Source organism: Lissotriton vulgaris, chromosome 6 (genome assembly GCF_964263255.1).
Source record: "Lissotriton vulgaris chromosome 6, aLisVul1.2, whole genome shotgun sequence".
Taxonomy (NCBI): Eukaryota; Metazoa; Chordata; class Amphibia; order Caudata; family Salamandridae; genus Lissotriton; species Lissotriton vulgaris.
In genome coordinates this window covers 232154619-232174452 of record NC_141694.1, presented here as the reverse complement: position 1 = coordinate 232174452, position 19834 = coordinate 232154619, and the positions used below count along the sequence as shown (strand labels likewise).

General features: G+C 48.1%; 1 protein-coding gene across 1 annotated transcript in view; it reads right to left on the bottom strand.

The window, feature by feature from the left end:
* The window catches only part of LOC147707062 (uncharacterized), a 57133-nt gene extending 37558 nt beyond the window's left edge, over positions 1 to 19575 (bottom strand). Inside the window, exon 1 of the mRNA XM_086925620.1 lies at positions 19056 to 19575. Coding sequence (XP_086781746.1) covers positions 19056 to 19575 — 520 coding nt within the window. The remainder of the gene's footprint in view (positions 1 to 19055) is intronic.
* Between the last annotated feature and the right edge of the window lie 259 nt (positions 19576 to 19834).

Sequence of the window (19834 nt, the reverse complement as noted above, 5' to 3'; positions counted from 1 at the left end):
AGTGGAGAATATTCCAAAGTTTGGCACAGCACCACTTGCACAATAAGTCCAATCAAATCATATCACTTAGAGTCCTTATTGAAGCGCTGAATCTTGGTGTATATTCAAATGCTTTTATTTTCCTTAAGTTCATGTACCACAGCCAGCCGATGCGTTTCGTTCTGTACAACAGAACTTCTTCAGGGCGTTCTTATTTCCTTCAAGTTATGTTGGTATCCTGTTGTCATATACCTAGATATTTCTTCCAAATGTTAGACGAGACGTAAGTACATTCTTATTCAAAGTGACTAGGTATCAATTGTACCCACACAATTCGGACAGAATTGAGTAATTTATAGCATCCTCAAAGTCATTCTTTCAAAAATTCCAAAGTATAGGACATGATAATCCAAATCCAAATGTTTCCCAAGAAAAGTCATTTTCAATAATTCGGAATATCGGCGTTTGGGCAGATATGACCCAGGGACCCCCAGTATGCAAGGGGAATTAGTCCCCCCTCTGCAAACGCGCCAGTGGCCTGCGTTGCAGAGAGGTGTAAAAAGGGGCATAGCCTCATTACACCTCTGTGCAATGCAACCCCCTGGCGCATACTGGAGGTTCCAGGTGGGCTAGTTGGCCCCCAGGGATCCCTAGTATGCAAGGGGAATTAGTTCCCCCTCTTCAAACGCGCCAGGGGGCTGCATTGCAGAGAGGTGTAAAAAGGGGCATAGCCTCATTACACCTCTGCAATGCAGCCCCCTGGCGCATACTGGAGGTTCCGGGTGGGCTAGTTGGCCCCCAGGGGCCCCCAGTATGCAAGGGGAATTGGTTCCCCCTCTTCAAACATGCACGGGGCTGCGTTGCAGAGAGGTGTAAAAAGGGGCATTGCTTCATTACACCTCTCTGCAATGCAGTCCCCTGGCGCATACTGGAGATTCCTGGTGGGCTTTCAGGTCTTATATAGTTAGGAATTAGCATTAAAAAAACCTTTGAAATTCACTGAAAAAAACATAGGTTTCAGGCCTTATATAGTTAGCAAATAGCATTTAAAAAACCTTGCAAATTCACTGAAAAAACCATAGGTCTCAGGCCTTATATAGTTAGGAATTAGCATTTAAAAAACCTTTGAAATTCACTGAAAAAATCATAGGTTTCAGGCCTTATATAGTTAGGAATTAGCATTTAAAAAACCTTTGAAATACACTCAAAAAACTATAAGTTTTAGGGGTGTTAGAGTTAGCTGGACATTTCACTCATACAAAACCATTGAAATTGCTCCTATATAGTTAGTTGTACTAACTATATTTTGCGCACCCGCAATCCACTGATGATGATGTCACATATTACATCATTCATGACATGGTCAGTGACATCACTGATGACATCTCAAATGACATCACTGACGACATCTCTGATGACATCATCCACGTGACAATCACATACACCTTTTCGTACACTAGTAAAATCTTTTGTCACTCTTTGTAAAATACAGAGTATCATATTTGAATCCATTGTTACAGCAATACAAGTATCTAAAAACCCACTCAGTGATTCATAGATGTATACACACATCTAATCACTTATACATGGTGTCAATGAACAATAGAACACTATCAAAAAAACTTATACACCTAAATAGACATTACACACTAGCAAACATCCTATTCACATATGAAGTCATCATACTCACTTATGCAAACAATGGATCATACTTACATATTTACTTAGCTACACACTTATACAAACACAACTTTATCTATTCATTTAGATAGTAAGTCATACTTAGTGAATTATACAATCATTATTACAAGTATAAAGTTATCCATACAGTCACTCACACAATCATTGAGTCTTATGTATACTTATTTATATACAACAACTGACACATACACTGCCTTTTATTTTTCTAGTTTGTTGGACATGTACCATTGAGAAATATGTTTGCTCATCACCACACCCATAAAGATATTCACTCACCCAAACAACTGTTAGAACATGTAGTTTAAACTTCATATATCTAGTGAATCAACTATTCACACATCTTTGGGCAGTCACACACCCCCCACCGAACCACACACACATTCACTCTCCCATACAAATACTCAGTTAACTAATCAATAACTAATATAGACTTTCACATATCTAGTAACTAACTGGAGAACCAGTTTACACAACAACTGACAAAGTGATACAGATATTCAAACAGTTTAGTCACTATCCACTATATTTAGTGAGACACTATAAATTGGTCAAGTAAACAGTCAATTACACTGCTACTAAATCCTCCACCCAAATATTTATTTGTATATATCCACTCATTCTTCAATGCAAATTGCTACATATATAATGCATATTTAAATAACGAAGCAAACCACATTCACTTGATGATGTCATCAGTGATGTCATTTGAGATGTCATCAGTGATGTCACTCACCATGTCATGAATGATGTAATATGTGACATCATCAGCAGTGGATTGCGGGTGCGCGAAATATAGTTAGTACAACTAACTATATAGGAGCAATTTCAATGGTTTTGTATGAGTGAAATGTCCAACTAACTCTAACACCCCTAAAACTTATAGTTTTTTGAGGGAATTTTAAAGGTTTTTTAAATGCTACTTCCTAACTTTATAAGGCCTGAAACTTATGGTTTTTTCAGTGAATATATATGTATATATAAAATATATGTATTTATTCTAAAATACACCCCTCTAGTCTCTTTATGAGGCTAGAGGCCAACGTACAATACAAGAACTTAAATAGCACACAGTAAATAGCACAGTATACGTTTTGCCCTTGGGGCCTCACAAACTACATACTAAAATAGTGGTAGAAGAACCACGTGAGGGATAGAAGTTAGGCCTAGGGCCTGTAGAACTGCTTGGGCAACCAGGAACCACCCAAGGTAGGGACGCAGGAGACCTATGGGGGACGCGCGCAGTGTCTAAACACAGCCGCGAATCACCATTGACTTCTCTGGAGGAAATTCAAGTTACAGTTTTAAAGTTTTAGGACACTTAGGAGTGGACTGTGGTGAAACCCCTTTAGAACTAGACACTTCGAGAGCCGGGTGCGTAGGTGTCTTTTCATGTCGGTTTTCGTCGTCGATTCCAATGGAGAACTGCAAACAAGTGCTGCAGGCGACCATAGGGGAAGTGTCCGGATGGATCCAAGGGTGGATCAGAGATCAGAAGAACCTGAAAGCAGAGGGCACAGAGTCTGGGTCACTAGCCAGTGACCAGGATGGCAAAAAGAAGATGCCAGCCGATGTCGGGTGCTTTAAGGTGAAGTAGGTGAAGCTTGACTCTTCAGCCACGAGGTCCAGGAGGTATCAACGACAACCAGGAGCTGGATTCGAGCTATCCCACATCGGATGACGTGTGCTGCAGCATCGGTATCCAGATTGGACCCGACAAGCCTTGGCAACAGCATCCCACGCAAGATGACATGATTGGCTTCGGTGCAGACCAGCAAGGTCTGAGGGACTCCCCTTTGGAGGGAAGTCTGGGCACGTCTGGAGCAACCAGGAAAGCCCAAGAAACAAAGGATTGTCCTTTGTGGGGACCAACTAGCTAACGGACTAGAGATTGCAAAGAAGCCTTGAGCTTCGGTGAAGAAAGCGGGCCCACGGAACACTCGTGGAGTGTAGGCCTCTCAGCTATGGTGTAAAAGGTGCTCGGGGTGGGAGCAACAAATAGCCCAATGCACAACTTCAGCAGTGCCCACTGGAGCTACTTGATAGCTAAAGAGGAGACGGGTGATGAACTACCCTCTCGGCCGATACCTACCCAGCCGAACTTTGGGCAGAAATTACAGAGTCCCTCCATTGTATTCTCCCTCCTACCCCTTTACTCCACCCCCTTTATGCTCCATTTATCCCTCCTCTTTACTCTTTCATTGGTTTCCCGTTGAGACCTAGCTGTTTGGCTGATGCCCGGTGGAGCTACCCGATAGCTAAAGAGGAGATGGGCTGTGGACTTCCCCCTTGGCCGTCACCTACCCAGCCGGACTTTGGGCAGACTCTCCTTTGTCTCTCCATCCTATCTACCTCCTACCCTGTTACCCTTCTAAACTCCATTTATTTTATCTTCTACGCTTTTGAAAACTTTTCCTAGTAACTGATGTAACTTGTAACTGATGTAACTTTGTAATTTTGTGGAACCTTATGTAAAGCGCTCTGATACCTCCAGGTCTAACCAGCGCTATATAAAACTCAAATAAAATAAAAAAATAAAAACATCCAGGAGTTCCAGTCCCACATCTCTCGTAATAGCTACAGGTCTCAGCTTCGCTGGGGACTCGTGTCAGCCTTGGAGATGTCTGGAAGTGCATGTCCTGTGTTGCAGATTCTTCGGGATCTGGCGGGAGCCTCAAAAATGCAGACCTGCAAGATGCTTCTCTGGTGCCTGTTTGAACAGGAAAGTCACTCCTTGACCCCAAGGGAGATTTCTTCCATCTTCCAGGGTGCTTACACTACCTTACTCAGGCTGCAAGTGCAGACCTGTGGTGCCATTTTAGAAGGCTTCCCAGGGGTGGCATAATACATGCTTCAGCCCCTGGTAGGCCTCTGGGGTACCTATGCCCTTGGTACCGAAGGTACCATATACTAGGGACTCAGAAGGGTGACCCAGTAACCAATCTGGTATGTACCTAAAGTACATGTAATCAATTTAGAGAGAGAACATCTAGGCTGTGGTCCTGATTAGCAGGGCCACAGCCAGACTAAAGTTGAAAAACCAGTGAAACACAGCAAAATGTGGGGGTAACCATAGGAAGCAGATCCTACTCTCCTACACACACCCCCAATGCAGGGACATTAAACTAACCTTGACCAGTTGAGTCTTCATGTTCTAAGTGGAAATATCTGGAGAGTCCATCTGCATTGGCATAGTTACTCCCAAGTCTATGTTCCACTGTATGGTCCATCCCCTGTAGGCAAATGGACCATCTGAGCAGTTTGGGATTTTTACCCTTCATCTGTTTTAGCCATAAGAGGGGCGTAAGTTCTGTCTGAACTGTGAAGTGAGTGCCAAACAAGTATGTCCTCAGCTTCTCCAAGGCCTAAACCCCAGCAAAGGCCTCCCTCTCAATAGCTGACCAACGTTTCTCTACAGGGGTCAGCCTTCTGCAAATAAAAGCTACTGGCTTGTCCTGACCTTCATCATTCAATTGTGATAGCACAGGCCCAACCCCCAACTCAGATGCATCTGTTTGGACAATGAATTCTTTGGAATAGTTAGGACTTTGCAGAATTGGTGCAATGCACATGGCCTGCTTCAGGTCATCAAATGCCTTTTGATAGCTGACTGTCCACTAAACTTTCTTAGGCATTCTTTTAGAAGTTAAGTCATTCAGGGGTGTCATTATGTAACCATACCCCTTGACAAATCTCCTATAGCACCCTATCAGGCCAAAGAAAGCTCTGACCTGAGACTGGGTGGTTGGAGCAACCCAGTCCATTATGTTATGGATTTTGCTCTGCAATGGTTGAACTTGGCCTCTACCTACAAGGTGGCCCAGGTACACAACCTGACTCTGCCCTATCTGGCACTTAGTAGCCTTGATAGTTAGGCCTGCCTTCTGCAGGGCCTCCAAATATTTTTCAGGTGGATCAGGTGATCTTCCCAGGTGGAGCTAAAGACAGCAATATCATCTAGATAAGCTGCACTATAGGCTTCCAGGCCTGTTAAGACTTTATTCACCAACCTCTGAAATGTGGCAGGTGCATTTTTCAGACCAAAGGGTGTTAGACCTGTCTGACTTTTTGCGTAGTCCCTCCAATTCATTGTTTATTTTGTCCCCTTTTTGCCCCTCATGCCTTTATTTATTTTTGTGTCCACTAGCTTTTTCAAGGTGTTGGCCTAGGGGATAGGTGTCTTTTCCTCCCCTTATAGTCTTTCACCTCAGGCCTAGAGGCCTTCCCTGACAGGAATTTCTTTAGTTCCACAAAATGGTGGCCACCAACTGTCCCCAACTGCCACCTCCTAGACTGCCCCATAGATTAGCATTAGGCCTTCCAGAACTTTCTGGACCCTACTGGACCCTGTGTGGCTTGGCTATAAAAGGCCAGGGGTCAGGGAGCCATTTTGTGTAGTCTAGAGTGTGAGAGGAGAGAGGAAGTGGTGTGAGGAGGAGGACGCGCTAGAAGGAGTTAGTTCGTCTATAGGATTGACAGCATCTTTCAGAAGACGTTCCCCCTCGTGCTCCTGACCAAACCCTTTCGTCGGTCTGTCATTAAATTGGGACAGCCAGGCAATCGTGAACTTTGGCCACCTTCCCGTTTTGAGGCAGTGACCCACACCCTCCTTCAACCCCCTTCAGATTGGCAACTGGTTCCCCACCTTCCTTTTTGAAGTCCCAGCCTACCCGAATTGAGAAGAATCGATCCCGGCGTGTTCTAACTTCTCGCGCTGCTGGGGTGTCTCTGAGCTGGAGGTGCGAGGGGGCGTTGAGGTGATCAGACTGCGGAATCAAGGGAAGTGGCGCTGTTAGCTGCATAAGCCCCGCGGTGTAACTGAAGGTGAGGCGGGCAGGGAAGCGGCGAGGCACTGATTCTCCGCGCAAGGGCAGAGGTGTGCTACACTCCGTGCGAGGGAGGCGGCACCAGCCGGAACACTGCTTCCCCGCGCCTGCGCAGCTGAGGCTTGAGTCAGGAAGGAGCCGAGGGATTCCCGAGAGGAAACGCGTCTCTGGGCTCCTCAGCGTCTCCGTCTCCTGGTGAGGTCTGGGGCGAAGGAACAGCCCCATCCCAGGAGAAGTGGGGAACTAGTACTGCAGCCTGCCGGAAAGCAAGTAAGGTGTGGAGCAGGGGGAGGAAGTGAGGCAGGAGCCGGGGAGACCATTAAGGCCCTGGAGAGGAGTTCAAAGTCAACCCATAACTCTGAAGTAACTGTGGGAGGTTCCCAGTCCTGAGATAGCCTCAGGTTAATCTGTCATTGACGCAGTCAAGAGAAGGAGGGGAGAGTGCGGGTAAACACTCTGATGTTGCCTAAAAATAAGCGCTAACATAATTGTTGTGAAGCAGGGGGTGAGCTGGAAAACTCCTAAGGCTTTATAGGCTTAACTTGCCTAGAGTTCAGTCAGAACCAATTGTAACTTCCAAGAGTATCGTTTCGTTGAAGTAAACAGGAGACCCCAGTTGGGGATGAAAAATCCATTACTGAATAAGGAATATCAGCGTCTATAGAAAGAGCATTGGACAAGTATAATTCTCTGTTTGGGATGGGAATTAGGCGATGAAGAATTTTAAACGTTACTGAGTAGGTGGAAAAAGCTGATAAAAGCTGCACATTATAATTAACTGTGAACTGCTGTATTGTGACGCAAATTTGACAAGCTATGTAACGTGTATGTTTTGGTAATTTGTGAGAAGTCTAGTAATCTCATAACTAAAATGTATTGAGCTGTTAACTCTAAAAGGAAAACTACTTAAGGTGATGATTTAGCAACTTTGAAAGACTAAGAATATTTACAGGAATAAATGTAAAATACTGAGCTGTGATTTTAAAAGTCAAGAAAGCAAATATTATTTTTATAAACAAGCTCGTATTTTTCCAATATTGGTGTAGTGTCCTTTTTGTGTGTTATTGCGTTAATTTACTGCTGGGTGGTTTGCAACCTTCACACATGTGCCTTTAGTGAATGTGTCTTACCCTAGGCCAGGCTACCCTAGGTGACCTGACATCCCAGGTTCCAACAAGTTGGTGTCTAGCGGTGGGATCCTGACTGTGGTTGCAGCTACTCAGTAGTAATTGAACGTAATACACTAGCCTACACCAGGAGTTTTCTCCTAGCGGCCCTCCTAATTTTACTTTTGTTTTTCCAAATTTGTTCCTGGTGGTGGGGTGGTGGTGGCTTTAGGTTGTCCTTGCAACTCTAATTTCCTTGTGTGTATAATCTGGTTTTGCCTATCTCAAAATGGAGTTTGCATTAGAAAAACTAGACCACTATTCTGTGGCTCAGCTGAAAGATTTCTGCCAACAAATGGGGGTATTTGTTAAGCATGGTGCCAGGAAGGGGGAGCTCCAAACCAGTCTAAGGGCATGGGTGGAGGCACACAAAGAAGGGAAGGAGGAGGATGAAGGGACAGACCGGGACACGGTTGTGGAGATAGAAGGCTTATTCCCATCAGAGGGGGAAAACCTACTCCCAGGACCAGTGTCCTATTCCCGGAGGGGCAGTAGTGTCTCCGGGGGAAGCCTGACTGAAGCCGAGCTCACTGACAGGAGGGAAATGAGACAATTACAGTGGGAGTTGGCTAAGCTGGAGCAGGAGAAGGAGGAGCGGAGGATGGCCCATGAGTTCAGGTTGAAGGAATTAGAACTCCAGAACCTACAACGGGGTCCTCTCCTGTAATGAATGGTGGCAGCGAAACAAAGGAGACATCCAGGGAGTCCAGACCCTATTTATCAAAAGACCTTGTAGCTAGCTTTAGTCAGGGGGACGACATAGCCAAGTGGTTGGCTGCCTATGAGGTCTCCCTAAGAGCCCATGGGGTGCAGGAGAAGCACTGGGGGGGGGGGGTGGTTTGTATAAGTACATGCCTCCTGCTGGTCGGGACACCTTGCTGGCCCTAGAACCAGAGGAACAAACCAACTACCCCACCATGAAGCTAGCGTTGGTAAGGAAGTTTGGGCTTACCCCAGAAAGGTACCGTCAGAAGTTTAGGGGGAGCCACAAATTAAGCACCCAGAACTGGGTGGACTTCCTTGACTACGCAAGAAAGGCCTTAGAGGGCTGTGTCAAGGGCAGTGAGGTGAAAGATTATGAGGGGTTGTATGATCTATTTTTGAAAGAGCACCTCCTCGAGAAATGTTTTCCCGAGCTGCGCCAACACCTGATGGACAGCAAGCTGACCAATCCCCGGAAGCTTGCAGAGGAGGCGGACATCTGGGCAAGTACCCGGATGTCCTCAAAGGGGACTGGAGGGGATTCCCAAAAGGCCGGACAGGGCGCCCCTCAGAAGAAGGAGGGGGGAGATAAAAAGAGGGAGTTCTCTAAAGGTCCCCAAAACAATTTCCAATGAAAGGGAACAGGTTTCACCCCTAAGGCAAACCCGCCCAGAAACCCTAATCCTGGCCAAAGCCAGCAGCCAAGGGTTCTCCACTGTTTTGAGTGTGGTGGTGTTGGACATTATAAGGGAGATGTCAGATGCCCAAAGAGACCACCCCCTCCCACCGGAGGAAAACCACCGGGAGTAGCTAGTGTAGCGCTCGGGGAGGAGTTGCCCTTAGATAAGGGGGGTGAGTGGGCGGGTGTCACCTTAGTGTCCCTGGGAGAACGGGAGATGGTTCCTAAGATCCAGGTGCCCCCAAATACTGCAAGGTATGGGCAATGGGTCACCATCAATGGCCAGAGAGGGGAGGCTCTGAGAGATACAGGAGTCAGTATGACTATGGTGAGAAGTCAGCTGGTGTCTCCAGAGCAGGTGGTTCCCCATGTACTCCACCCCGCCGCGATGGCTGACGGCAGAATGGGCCACTATCCAGTGGCTGAGGTTCCCTTTGAGTGGGAGGGGGTTGCAGGTTCACTTCAAGTTGCCGTAAGCCCTGCCGTGCCAGTTGATTGTCTGCTGGGGAATGACATGGAGCACAACGCTTGGAGAGAGGTGGAATACCAGACGCACTCTGCGATGCTGAGTACACCTGACTGGGCCTGTGTGAGCACATGGTCTGCGACTGCCCGGAGAGGGAGTTCGCCTGGGTTGGAGCCTGGAACAATGGCCCAACCCGCTGCCAAAAAGGGACAGACCCGAAGACAGGAAGAGCCTGCTTCGGCTTCCACACCCCATGTGACAGATCGGCCACCTGCGGTGGTGGACCAGGAGTCTGTGGAGGGGGAAGTAGACTCTCTGGAGGATTTACCCATCCCTGCTGAGTGGCATGTGGAGGGAGGACCTACCAGAGAGGAATTCTGTAAGGGGCAGAGGGAGTGCCTTACCCTCGAGGGACTGAGGCGTCAGGCTGAAGCCCAGGCAGCAGGTGATGTTACGGGACACTACCATATTTACTGGGAGGATGGACTCCTCTACAGTGAACCCAAGGTACCCTTACCTGGTTCATCAAGGGCCTTGGTAGTCCCGCAACAATACTGAGCCTTTCTGCTGGAATTGGCTCATGCTATACCCTTGGCAGGACACTTAGGTCAGGACAAGACCTTTGCTCGGCTTGTTCACCACTTTTACTGGCCTCAGATGAAAGTGGTGTCCAACACTTACTGTCGGACATGTGTATCCTGCCAGGCCAGTGGGAAAACAGGGGTGAAGCTGAAGGCTCCCCTGGAACCACTTCCAGTCGTTAGCACCCCCTTTGAAAGGGTGGGCATCGACATTATAGGGCCTTTAGATCCACCAACAACAGCTGGTCACAGGTTCATCCTGGTTCTGGTGGATCATGCCACATGATACCCAGAGGCAATTCCTCTGAGGACAGTCACTGCACCTGTAGTGGCTAGAGCCCTAATGGGGATCTTTACCCGAGTGGGATTCCCCAAAGAAGTTGTGTCTGACAGGGGAACCAACTTTATGTCAGCTTACATGCGGGCAATGTGGAAGGAGTGTGGAGTGACCTACCGGTTCACCACTCCTTATCACCCCCAGTCAAATGGACTGGTTCAGAGGTTCAACAAAACCTTGAAGGGCATGATCAGAAGTCTGCCCGAAAGCCTGCGGAGGAAATGGGACGTCCTCCTACCCTGTTTGCTATTCTCTTACAGGGAAGTACCACAGAAGGGAGTGGGCTTCAGCCCCTTTGAACTTCTGTATGGGCACCCTGTATGCGGTCCTCTCAGCCTGGTGAAGGATGGTTGGGAAAAATCTCCCAGGAGACCCCCCCAGGATGTGGTGAGCTACATGCTGGCCTTCAGGAGCCAAATGGCGAAGTTGTGGAAGCAAGCTTCTGACAACTTGGAGGCCAGCCAGGCAGTCATGAAAGAGTGATATGACCACAATGCTCACCAGGTGGAATTGGAGCCTGGCCAGAAAGTGTGGGTGATGGAACCTGGAGAGCTTAGTGCCCTCCAGGATCGCTGGACAGGCCCATTTGAAGTGTTGGAAAAGAAGGGTAAGGCCACATACCTGGTGGACCTTAAGACCCCTCGACAGCCCCTACGGGTGCTGCATGCCAACCGACCCAAACCCCACCATGAGAGGCCCGAGGTCATTTTAATGATGGTGACTGATGGGGAAGAGGAAGCGGAAAGCGAACCTCTCCCAGACTTGTTCTCGTCTCAAGAGAAGGATGGGTCAGTGGAGGGAGTGATTCTCTCTCCCACTCTAACTCCTGAACAGCGGGAGGACTGCCGCCAGATACTGGAGCAGTACTCTACGTTATTCTCCCTTGTCCCGGGAAGGACTCACCTGTGTACCCATGATGTGGACACAGGGGACAGCCCACCAGTGAAGTCGAAGACCTACCGGCTGTCTGACAGGGTGAAGGCTAGCATCCATGGAGAGGTTGCCAAGATGCTAGAGCTGGGAGTTATAGAACCTTCCAACAGTCCTTGGTCCAGTCCGGTGGTGCTAGTGCCAAAAGCCGCTCCACCAGGCACCACACCAGAACTGAGGTTCTGTGTGGATTACCGGGGACTGAACTCAGTTACAAAGACTGATGCTCATCCGATCCCTAGGGCGGATGAATTAATTGACCGGCTAGGAGCTGCCCAATACCTAAGTACCTTTGACCTCACTTCAGGGTACTGGCAGAACTCCTTGACAGATGGAGCAAAGGAAAGGTCAGCCTTCTCCACGCCTGAGGGACACTTCCAATTTTGCGTGATGCCCTTTGGGTTCAAAAAGCCCCTGCCACATTTCAGCGGCTGGTGAACCAGGTCCTCTCTGGAATGGAGAGTTTCTCTGCTGTTTACCTGGATGACATTGCTGTCTTCAGTAGCAGTTGGAAGGACCATTTGCAACATTTGCAAGCAGTTCTCCAGGCCCTGAAACAAGCTGGATTAACCATCAAGGCCAGCAAGTGCCAGATTGGGCAGGGGTCGGTTGTATACCTTGGACACTTGGTGGGTAGGGGAACTGTGCAGCCCCTGCAGGCAAAGATTGAGGCAATCATGGCCTGGGAACCCCCCAAGACACAGACTGAGGTCCGAGCTTTCCTGGGCCTCACAGGCTACTACCGTCGCTTTGTGAAGGGGTATGGCACTATTGTAGCGCCCCTCACAGAGCTCACCTCAAAGAAACAACCTTGACGGGTAGTTTGGACGAAAGCTTGTCAGCAAGCTTTTGAGAAACTGAAGCAGGCAATGTGTGCAGCACCGGTCCTGAGGGCCCCAGACTTCTCCAAGGAGTTCATTGTCCAGACAGATGCATCAGAACATGGCATTGGGGCAGTGTTATCGCAACTAAATGAAGAGGGCCTGGATCAGCCTGTGGTCTTCTTATCCAGGAGACTACTTCCCCGGGAACAGAAGTGGAGTGCAATTGAGAGGGAAGCTTTTGCGGTGGTGTGGGCTCTGAAGAAGCTGCGGCCATACCTGTTTGGCTCGCACTTCCTGGTTCAGACTGACCACCGACCCCTTCGTTGGCTGATGCAGATGAAGGGGGAGAATCCCAAGCTGTTGAGGTGGTCCATCTCCCTACAGGGAATGGACTTCCGGGTGGAACATCGGCCTGGAGTGGACCACGCCAATGCAGACGGTCTCTCCAGGTATTTCCGCCTTAGTGATGAGGACTCCCAAGGGGTTGGGTAGTTCTCCCCACTTTCAGCTGGGGGGGACGCGTGTTAGACCTGTCTGACTTTTTGCGTAGTCCCTCCAATTCATTGTTTATTTTGTCCCCTTTTTGCCCCTCATGCCTTTATTTATTTTTGTGTCCACTAGCTTTTTCAAGGTGTTGGCCTAGGGGATAGGTGTCTTTCCCCCCCCCTTATAGTCTTTCACCTCAGGCCTAGAGGCCTTCCCTGACAGGAATTTCTTTAGTTCCACAAAATGGTGGCCACCAACTGTCCCCAACTGCCACCTCCTAGACTGCCCCATAGATTAGCATTAGGCCTTCCAGAACTTTCTGGACCCTACTGGACCCTGTGTGGCTTGGCTATAAAAGGCCAGGGGTCAGGGAGCCATTTTGTGTAGTCTAGAGTGTGAGAGGAGAGAGGCAGTGGTGTGAGGAGGAGGACGCGCTAGAAGGAGTCAGTTGGTCTATAGGATTAACAGCATCTTTCAGAAGACGTTCCCCCTCGTGCTCCTGACCAAACCCTTTCGTCGATCTGTCATTAAATTGGGACAGCCAGGCAATCGTGAACTTAGGCCACCTTCCAGTTTTGAGCCTGTGACCCACACCCTCCTTCAACCCCCTTCAGATTGGCAACTGGTTCCCCACCTTCCTTTTTGAAGTCCCAGCCTACCCGGATTGAGAAGAATCGATCCCGGCGTGTTCTAACTTCTCGCGGTGCTGGGGTGTCTCTGAGCTGGAGGCGCGAGGGGGCGTTGAGGTGATCAGACTGCGGAATCAAGGGAAATGGTGCTGTTAGCTGCATAAGCCCCGCGGTGTAACTGAAGGTGAGGCGGGCAGGGAAGCGGCGAGGCACTGATTATCCGCGCAAGGGCAGAGGTGTGCTACACTCCGTGCGAGGGAGGCGGCGCCAGCCGGAACACTGCTTCCCCGCGCCTGCGCAGCTGAGGCTTGAGTCAGGAAGGAGCCGAGGGATTCCCGAGAGGAAACGCGTCTCTGGGCTCCTCAGCGTCTCCGTCTCCTGGTGAGGTCTGGGGCGAAGGAACAGCCCCATCCCAGGAGAAGCGGGGAACTAGTACTGCAGCCTGCCGGAAAGCAAGTAAGGTGTGGAGCAGGGGGAGGAAGTGAGGCAGGAGCCGGGGAGACCATTAAGGCCCTGGAGAGGAGTTCAAAGTCAACCCATAACTCTGAAGTAACTGTGGGAGGTTCCCGGTCCTGAGATAGCCTCAGGTTAATCTGTCATTGACGCAGTCAAGAGAAGGAGGGGAGAGTGCGGGTAAACACTCTGATGTTGCCTGAAAATAAGCGCTAACATAATTGTTGTGAAGCAGGGGGTGAGCTGGAAAACTCCTAAGGCTTTATAGACTTAACTTGCCTAGAGTTCAGTCAGAACCAATTGTAACTTCCAAGAGTATCGTTTTGTTGAAGTAAACAGGAGACCCCAGTTGGGGATGAAAAATCCATTACTGAATAAGGTATATCAGCGTCTATAGAAAGAGCATTGGACAAGTATAATTCTCTGTTTGGGATGGGAATTAGGCGATGAAGAATTTTAAACGTTACTGAGTAGGTGGAAAAAGCTGATAAAAGCTGCACATTATAATTAACTGTGAACTGCTGTATTGTGACGCAAATTTGACAAGCTATGTAACGTGTATGTTTTGGTAATTTGTGAGAAGTCTAGTAATCTCATGACTAAAATGTATTGAGCTGTTAACTCTTAAAGGAAAACTGCTTAAGGTGATGATTTAGCAACTTTGAAAGACTAAGAATATTTACAGGAATAAATGTAAAATACTGAGCTGTGATTTTAAAAGTCAAGAAAGCAAATATTATTTTTATAAACAAGCCTGTATTTTTCCAATATTGGTGTAGTGTCCTTTTTGTGTGTTATTGCGTTAATTTACTGCTGGGTGGTTTGCAACCTTCACACATGTGCCTTTAGTGAATGTGTCTTACCCTAGGCCAGGCTACCCTAGGTGACCTGACATCCCAGGTTCCAACAAAGGGCATTACCACAAACTGATAATGTCCACTAGGGGTTGAAAATGCTGTTTTTGACTTTGCATCATCAGCTAGCCTGATCTGCCAGTAGCCAGCGGTTAGATCAAATGTGCTCAGGAATTTGGCAGATGCCAATCTATCTATGAGCCCATCTGCTCTAGGAATTGGATGAACATCATGTTGGGGTTCAAGGGGGCCTGGTGCCTTCTGTCTAGTTCCCCGTTCAGTGGATTTAGCTTACAGTGCCAAGTGCATATGCAAATTTATGGATGCTCCCTAGGGCTTGCTTTAAAAGGGGGCTGCCAACAGGAACAGGTGCTTGGTTTCTTCATTGGTCCCTTGCCGTGTGTTTCCTGTTCCTGTGGTTCTACCTTGTTCTCTTTCCTTCGAGCCCTGTTCCAGCGGTCTTTTCTAGTGATGGGTTTTGATCCCCTTCTTCCCTGTTACCCTGTGTCTTATTCCATTGGGCATTATTGAACCCTTTTTGGGGACCTGTTTTTGATATTCGGTGACGTTCTGGGATTTGCGGCTGCGTTTCCTATGAGTTCTGGCGTCCCGTTATTTACCCTTTTTTTTATCCAAACCATCTTGTTGTACGTTGTGTTTCGGTGGTTTCACAAAGGAGCTGAATAACGGCCGTTTTTTGTGCTACCTTCGTGTTCTTTTTTAGATTCCAGGGTTTTTTTGGATGTCTTTCGAATTCCCTCAATGCCTTTTTTCCCCTGTCCCTTTTTTGTCTTATGATTGTGAATTCCACCCCTTTGACATTCTCGGTGTTTCCCGAGGGGGCGTGGTTGGTCTGGGGTTACGCAAGAAACAACCAATACGATTACAGTGGAGTGGAAGACATCCTGTTTCGTATCAAGCCACTCCCGTTTGTTAACTGGGGTAAGCAGGGAGGTCGGTAGTTCGTGTGTGTACTTGGCACTGGTATTATTAGTAGGGGTGTGTTTAATCTTGTCCCTTTTTTTCATTTATAGCGGTCTCATCTGTGTCAAGCTGTTAGCTGCCAAGAAGCCAGAGGAGACGAGCTGTGTTCCCCAAGACCTTGGGTTCCCTTGTTTTGTTACCCACCTTCTCCCGGTGTCGTGTTCACCACCATCCGTTTTGGTCACGAGTGTTGGGGGTCACGGTGAGGGTAGAGGATTGGGACATTCTTCACTCCTGCGGTGTTGGGCTGGTCAGCAACGGAACACATCAGTCCTAGTGATTGCATTGAGACCTCTATAGTCTACACAAAGCCTCATCTCTCTCATACCACCCTGGGTGTGAGGTTTGGGTACTAGGACTACTGGACTAGCCCAAGAGCTATCTGAAGTTTCAATCACTCACAGATCCAACATTTTCTGGACTTCTGTCCTGATACAGTCCCTGAAATGACCAGGTTACCTGTAAATCATATTTTGTACAGGCAGACTTTCCCCAGTGTCTACTTCATGAGTGCACCAGGTAGTCTGACTTGGAGTCAGTTAAAACATGTGTCTGAACTGTTGTAGAACTTTTCTGCAATCAGTTTGCTAATGATCAGTGAGGCTGCCTGCCAAGGCTACTCCATCAACTGATCCATCATCAGGGTTCTGAGAGAGCAGGTCTCGGAGAGGGTCACTCTCTTCCTCCTGTCCTTCATCAGTAGCCATGAACAAGCCCATGTCTGCCCTGTCAACATATGGTTTCAATCTGTTGACATGAAGCACCCTGTGAGGGCTCCTGGGAGTTCCAAGATCTACCAAATAGGTGACCTCTCCCTTCTGTTCAACAATAGTGTGGGGCCCACTCCCCTTGTCCTGGAGAGCTGCTGGGGCCACAGGCTCCAACACTCACACTTTCTGTCCTGGCTGGTAAACAGTCAGTACAGCCTTTTGGTTGTGCCAGGCTTTCTGTAATTCCTGGGTAGCCTCAAGGTTTTTAGATTCCTTTTTCATGTACTCAGCCATCCAGGAGCAGAGACCAAGTGCATAGTCCACAATATCCTGTTTAGGGGGTTTGAGAGGTAACTCCCATCCCTCCTTCACCAGACAAAGTGGTCCTCTGGCAGGGTACCCAAACAGAAATTCAAATGGGCTGTAGCCAGCCCCCTTCTGTGGAACCTCCCTGTATGCAAACAAAAGGCAGGGTAGAAGGATGTCCCAACTCCGCCTGAGCTTTTCTGGGAGACCCTTTATCATACCCTTTAAGGTTTTGTTGAACCTTTTAACTAAACCATTGCATTGTGGATGATAGGGTGTGGTGAACTTGTAGTTCACTCCACACTCCTTCCACATTGCAGTCAAGTAGCTAGACATAAAGTGTGCACCTCTGCCAGATACTACCTCCTTAGGGAAACCCACTCTTGAAAAAACTCCCAAGAGGGCTCTTGCCACAACAGGTGCTGTAGTGGTCCTAAGGGGAATTGCCTCTGGGTACCTAGAGGCATGATACGCTAACAGATGCAGTTTGGGGATCCATTGGTCCAACAATGTCAATCCCTACATGTTCAAATGGAACCCCCAACACAGGTAGTGGTATAAGGGGGGCCTTTGTTGTGCCACCTGCTTTGCTACTGGCTTGGCAGGTTACACAGGAGCGATAAAACTCCTTGGTGTCTTCAGACATGTGGGGCCAGTGAAAGTGAGGGACAATTCTGTCCCAAGTCTTGTTCTGGCCCAGGTGTCCTGCAAAGGGAATGTCATGGGCTAGTATCAATAGGAAGCCCCTGAATGCCAAAGGTATGACCAACCTCCTGGCTGTACCAGGCTTGGGGTCTATATTCTCTGAATACAGGAGTCCATCATCCCAGTAAATCTTATGGGTGCCACTAGCATTCCCAGCAGCCTCAGCAGCAGCTTGCTGTCTGAGGGGTTCAAGAGAAGGGCAGCTCAACTGCGCCTGACTCAGATCTGCCCTGGAAGGGCCCCCTATCACTAAGACCTCAACCTGATCAGGTTGAAGCTCCTCTGGGACAGTTCCTTCTTCAGGCTCACAATCAGCTTCCTCAGAATGCTGATCCTCACTCTGAGTCAAGGGGGAAGGCACAGCCTTAACCCTACTGCTCCTTTTCTTGGTAGGCAACTGGTCCATTATTCCAGAATCCAGTGCCTGTCCAGTGTTAGATTTTCTGACCTGTGACCTAGTCACAGCAAACACATGTGCAGGAATACCAAGCATTGCTGCATGGGTCCTCAACTCCACTTCAGACCAGGCTGAAGTTTCCAAATCATTGCCAAGCAAGCATTCTACTGGGAGGTCTACACTGATCACAACTTTCTAAAGGCCATTTACCCCTCCCCAGGAGAAATCAACAACTGCCATGGCATGGGTAGTCCTGACATTGCTGGCGTTGAGCACTTGGTAAGTCTCAACAAGTATGACTTGTCCCTGGTCCACAAAGTCTGACGTCACCATTGTGACACTGGCTCCTGTGTCCCTGTAGGCCTCTGCCTTTTCCTCATTAATTAAAGGTGTTTGCCTGTACTTGCCCAGATTACTGGGACTCACAGAGGAGGTCAAATCAATGCCTCCATCACAAATCAGAACAGCTTGAGTTGGTACTCTGACTAGGCCAGAGTCCATCTCAGATCCCAGGGTCAACCCTACTACACCCTTTTGCTGAGAACCACCACTTGTAGCTGTACTAGAGGGAACAATTTCCCTAAGGGCAATGGTGGCTGGAGCAGTCTCCTTTATGGTACAATCACTAGTCCAGTGACTATTATTTTTAAAATCTTTGCACCCTGGTTTCTTTGGACCTTTTTTCTTTTTAAATTGGGGACACCCACCATTAGAAGCTTTTTGGGGACCTTATGAAGACTTCTGGTCTTTATCATTCTCTCCACCCTTTTGATCTCGCTTCTTTTGGTCATCACCTTGGTTCTGTATCTTCTGCTTCACCCTGGTTCTAACCCATTTGTCTGCCTTCTTTCCCAATTCTTGGGGAGAGGTCAGATCAGAGTCTACCAGGTGCTGATGCAACAGCTGGTTCTGACAGTTATTAAGAATTTGTTCTCTCTTGATCAGATTATACAATCCTGTATAGTCACACACTTTACTGCCCAGCAACCAGCCCTCCAGAACCTTAGTAGCACAATCATCAAAGTCAACTCATTCCTGAGTCTCTGCCTTCTGGGTGTCTCTGAACTATATCCTGTACTGTTTAGTGGTTAAGCCAAACCCATCTATCAGAGCACTCTTCAGGACCTTGTAATCATCAGCATCCTCTTCTCTTACAGTGAGGAGCTTATCTCTACATTTGTCTGCAAATGAGAGCCAAAGGATTGCTGCCCACTGCTCCTGGGATACCTTCTGTACTTTGCAGGCTCTCTCCAGTACAGTAATCCATTTTTGGGTGTCATCCCCAGTCTGATAGGAAGGGACAATCTTGTTTAGGTTTCTATGGTCATAAGACCTATCCCTACCACTAGGAAAGTTGCTGCCACCTTGGAGCTCTAGCCCCATCTTGTGTCTTGCTCTTTCAAGAGCTAGGGTTTCCTGTTCTAATGCTACTCTTTGACTCCTTATTCTTAGTTGAGATTCTTCCATCCTCACCTGATACGCCCTCTTCTCCTGGGAGGTAGCCCTCCTATGAGAAGAGGCAGAGGACCCTATAGATGTGCCAGAATGATTAGGTTCTGCTGAAGGTAATCTTGGTCTTCTGGGTCCACCACCAACTCTTCCTGGGGGGACAAAGAGAGGGCCCCTTGGGCCTTCCTCATCTCTAGTAGGAGCTGGGTTCTCCAGGTATAGTTCATTGCCAACTTCCTGGCCAGCATCAGAGTCTGAATCCTGTGGGATTGGACCACTAGTATCCTCATCATCTGCTGCTCCCAACTCACTGCCTACTCTTACAGGCAATGAAGCCTTCTTCAGGTCATCTACCAGTAATACCTCTCTGGGGCATTGGGTGTTGGCACCTTTGCCAGTCTTCAGGTTTCTCATAGTACACAGAGCCCTTAACTCTGAGTAAGGGAATGTGTCATATTTGGATGTCTGTAATTTACTGACATCTGGCAAGGACACACTAGTTCCTGCCACTGAAGCCATAACTAGTGAGGTGCAGTGTATGTACTACTTGCTCTACTTGGTTTCCTACTAAACCTCTCTTTAGCTGTGGCATGGGTGTGCTAAACCCTTAAAACACACAGCTCTAAATTCAGTAGAACTTACTGTATTCTAAGCTTGGTTTATATGTACCTAT